General features: G+C 60.9%; 1 protein-coding gene across 1 annotated transcript in view; it reads left to right on the plus strand.

Annotated features, from left to right (window-relative positions):
• PTPRU (protein tyrosine phosphatase, receptor type U) overlaps nt 1–4,519 on the plus strand; it is a 41,377-nt gene that overhangs the window by 13,144 nt on the left and 23,714 nt on the right. Inside the window, exons 10-13 of the mRNA XM_017739932.1 lie at nt 808–952; nt 1,064–1,337; nt 2,908–2,944; nt 3,461–3,599. Of these exons, the coding sequence (XP_017595421.1) occupies nt 808–952; nt 1,064–1,337; nt 2,908–2,944; nt 3,461–3,599 (595 nt within the window). The remainder of the gene's footprint in view (nt 1–807; nt 953–1,063; nt 1,338–2,907; nt 2,945–3,460; nt 3,600–4,519) is intronic.

Below are 4,519 nucleotides of genomic sequence, written 5' to 3' on the forward strand. Positions count from 1 at the left end.
CGTCGTTTAGCGTGCTGGGGGGGTTTTGGGGCTGGGCTCCTGCCACAGAAAGATGCTCTCGGTGGCGGCAGTTGGGCTGTGAGCCCCCGGGCAGTCCCCAGACCAGTGGGCCCCTGTCTGGGGAGTCCAGCCAGCCCAGTGCTGGTAGCTGGTGCTGTCTGAGCTCTCAGTGTACAAGCGAGGGATTAATTGGGCTTTGTTAATGAGCCGTGCAGCACTCGGGGCTCTTTGCTCATGTCCCAGCATCACATTAACTGCAGCAGCTGGGCTGAGCTGAGCGTGAACGGGGGCGCTGGAACACAGCGGCTCCAGCTGCACCCCAGCGACTGCCAGCGATGGTTTGGGGACCACAGGGCTATGCCAGGCATGAGGGGGGTTCCCCACCTTGGTCTGGGGGTGCTGCTGGGCTGGCTCAGGTGTGTTTCTGCCCTGGGGCGGGGGAAGCTCACAGTGTGCCAGTGATTCTGAGTGGTGCCATCCTTGGGCACATCTCAGTACTGGAGCATTCGGGTCCTGCTGAGGTTGGATCCCTCTCTCGTTTCCTCCCCTCTGCCAGACTGGTGTTGGTAACCTCCCTTGGGCACATCTCAGCACTGGAGCATTCGGGTCCTGCTGAGGTTGGATCCCTCTCTCGTTTCCTCCCCTCTGCCAGACTGGTGTTGGTAACCTCCCTTGGGCACACCAGGGGTCCACCCCCAACTCTTGTTCAAGACCTGGAGGGGTTTCCTTTATTTGCAATAATTTGTGTTGCACCACTGGGTGATGCCTTGCCCCGGGCTAAGCTGCTTGTGCCTCAGTTTCCCCCCTGAGCCAGGGGAGCCCCAGGACTCATCCCTGCTCCCCTTGCAGCTCCCACCTTCGACTACGGGGACATGCCATCGCCGCTGAGCGAGTCAGAGAGCACCATCACGGTGCTGCTGCGGCCGGCGCAGGGCAGAGGGGCTCCCATCAGGTAGGTTGGGGCTGCAGGAGGGCGAGGCCCCAAAACAGGGTGAGCACAGTGGGGTCCAAGGAAGGGCAGGACCGTTCTTCCTGAAGCTAACCCGTGCCTGGCCCTTGGCAGCACCTACCAGGTGATCGTGGAGGAGGAGCGGCCCAAGAAGCTGAAGCGGGAGCTGGGGGGGCAGGAGTGCTTCCCAGTGCCGCTCACCTTCGACGACGCCATGTCCCGCGGCTCCGTGCACTACTTCGGGGCCGAGCTGCCCGCCAGCAGCCTCACCGAGGCCAAGCCCTTCACCGTGGGGGACAACCAGACCTACAGCGGCTACTGGAACCCGCCCCTGGAGCCCAAGAAGGCCTATCTCATCTACTTCCAGGCCATGAGCAACCTCAAAGGGGTGAGTAGCCCTGGCACCCCGCTCCAGCCAGGGGCTGGACCAGGTAAAGGCAGGCTGGAGTCTGGGGGCTGGTAAAACTGGGACTGCTTTTAGATCCCTCTCCCTTGGGTCACAATCTGGGTCCACCCCCGGTGTCCTGCCAGGGAGCAGTTGGTGCTCCAGGCCACCCCTATGGCATGTTGAGATCATGGGTGGGGGTCCTGTCCCCATCTCGGTGCCGATGCTGGGGGTGGAGCAGCCCAATTTCCCCCACCCACAGCAGAACCAGCCAGGACCCCAAGAAGCACCAGTGCAGGGGAAGACCCCATTCCTGGGTCTGCTCCTGGGTTGGAGAAGGACGGTTTGGGCAGCCAGAGCTGTGTGTCACAGCTGGGACCCACTGCTGCAGGATGGCCAGTCCCAGCTCCAGGGAACTCCTGGGAGCTCCTGGCTGCCCTGCCCTCCCTGCTGCTGCCGGTTCCCTCTGCGGAGCTGCACCCCTTGCACTGATTCCTCCGAGTCACCGGCAGGACCCCCGGCAGGACCCTTCTCCGCATCACCGGCTCCGGCAGCTCCTGTCCCACCCGCGAGAGCATCCTCGTCCTGCGCACCTTGGTCCTGCTGGAAAGGCGCAGGTTATGGAGTCCCCTCCTCTGCTCCGGGGTCGTTCACACCTCGCTGCGCTGTAATTAGAGCCGGGAGCGACAGGGAGGATCCCGGCTCTGGCTCGCTCGGCACCGCTGGATAGTAACTGGTGGCTGATGCTGTGTTACAACGTTCCTGCTGGGAGGCAATGGATTTGTCCCAGCTGCCGTCAGATGTTGGAAAAACGCTGGATCGTAGCTGGGGTTTTTCACGGTTTTTGTGCGAGATGAAGCAGGAGAAGGAAAAGCTGGAAACCCTAGCGAGAGCAGTGCTGGAGCTGGCCCTGCCCTGGGCACGTGGCATGGGCAGGTCTTGGGCCGGGGGTGGATGGAGCAGTATTGGTGCCTGGTGTCCTGAGAGACTGGAGGATGCTCGGAGAAGGCAATCCTGCCAAAATGGTGCTTTTTATTTTGCAACAGAAGTCGGATGCATGGAAAAATGGAATATTTTAGCTGAACCCATCCCTAAATTGCAAATGTTAAAACTGTTGGAGACTTGAGCTGGAACCTCATGGCAACCTCAGCAGGTGCAGAGTACCAGGACTTGGGCTTGAAACCTTGACTGATGGAAGAAAGCCCATGAAGCTCTGCATGACAACCTGGGAATGTTTCAGCTGTAGCTGGTGACAGTCGGTGACATGTGGCTTGGCTGTGCCTGCTGAGTCCTCCCACGCTCTTGAGCTTTGCTGTCCCCTCTGTGCCAGGAGCAATGGCTTCAGCTAAACCTGGGAATTCTGGGGACAGATCATTCTGCAGCATCTCTTGGGATGTGTGTCCCCAGGAGCTCCGTGGGTGCTGCAGCACAAATCCCCCACAGACTCCCTCGGTTTGGGGGCTGAAGCACCAAGGGGCCAGCCCCATGCCCACCCAGCCTCGCTCGGGGCGGGAGTGGGGAGCGGAGCCGTGGGATGCTCATCCAGCACTGACCCCCCCTTTTACCTCCGTAGGAAACTCGGCTGAACTGTGTCCGGATCGCTCGCAAAGGTGAGCCCTCCCTTTCCCCTGATCCCACTGTGGCTGCAGCTCCGGCCCTGCGGCTGCTCCGGGGTTGGGGCTGTGCCAGCAGGTTGGGACCGGCGCTGGTGGTGGTTGGGCTGCATGTGATGGGTTATTCCAGCCCCAACCCCGACTCCTTTGCTTCCCACTCTCTTTGTGTCTGGGGTTTTTCCCTTGGTTCAATTTTCCTTCTCAGTGCTGTTACCGTGGTGGGGGTGGCGGGCTGGAGCGGTGGTGCTGGACGCTGAATCCAGGGATGGATGATCTGACGTGGGGTGTGATGAAAGGGGCACGAAGGGGCTGTCTCACCCCATTGGGACTGAGAGAGGGACTTGTCCACGGTCGTAGTGTGGCACTGCAGAGCCCTGTCATGTCTTGGTGGAATATCGTGTGTTCATGGAGCAATGAGCATCCCATGGGATGAATCCCAGGGTTTTCATGTCTGATGCCAACCCCCCTGGAGCTGAGTGCTGACCCCTCCTGCCTGTCCTTGTCCCCTGGCAGCTGCCTGCAAAGAGAGCAAGCGTCCCCTGGAGGTGTCCCAGCACTCGGAGGAGATGGGCCTGATCCTGGGGATCTGTGCCGGGGGGCTCATCGTCCTGATCATCCTGCTGGGAGCCATCATCATCGCCATTCGGAAAGGGTGAGGAGACCTGGGCTGGTGGCTGGCACTTCATCCATCCTTCCTTCCCAGCTCAACCCTTCTCCACCACCCCAGCACTACCTGGGGGTTACTGGTGGGAATTCTGCTGCACTGGGCAGGCTCCAGACCCTCCCTCAAGCTATGTCTCTGTGTGCCTTTGCATCCCACTGGACACCGACCCCCGCACTCTGTGGCACCAGGCGTGGCAGGGGACACTGGGGACCGAGCAGCAAAGTCCTCAGGATGTCCCTTCCCCCTCTGCAGCTTTGTTGGCGCTGTCCCTCTCCCCCATATTTTTCCATCTTTTGCCTCTTTTCCTGCTGCTTCTTGGCTTTGTGCTGCACTGGTGATCCTGCATGGATGGAAACGCTTCTGGCCGTGCCCGAGCCCTGCGCCACTGCTGAGCCCAGCTGTCCCTGTCCCACCAGCTCTCCCCTGCCAACAGCAGCCAGGGGACCCTGGGGTGTGGAGCCCTGCACCCCCAGCCCAAAATGACAAAAATCAGTTTAATCTGTGCTGAGATGTTGCCTCTGGGCCTCCCTGTTGCCTTGGCCAGGCCAGCGTGAGCACATCCAGCATGGATGTGGTCGTGGCCATGGAGGTGGGCTTGCACTGGGGCAGCTCCTGGGGTGGGAGGGAGGAGGACGAGGGCTTTTCGGGACACTCATCCCCAGGAGTGCCGGGGATGCGGCCACTGCTTTTCACGTGGATGCAACGCCCTGGAAAAGTGGCTGCTTCCGTGCGGGGCTCGAGGCAGCGCCGGGCCGGGGGGGCTCTCAGAGCTGGGATAAAGGGCAGCAATTAAACACGGGGCTTGGGAAGATGGAGCAAAGTACATGAACAGCCAGAGGGAGAGAAAAACAGCAGGGCACAGCCTCGGCACCCGTAAATCTGCAGCTCTTTATGGCTCCGTGCGCTCT

This window comes from Corvus brachyrhynchos, unplaced genomic scaffold (genome assembly GCF_000691975.1).
Source record: "Corvus brachyrhynchos isolate BGI_N302 unplaced genomic scaffold, ASM69197v1 scaffold257, whole genome shotgun sequence".
In the NCBI taxonomy this organism is placed as follows: Eukaryota; Metazoa; Chordata; class Aves; order Passeriformes; family Corvidae; genus Corvus; species Corvus brachyrhynchos.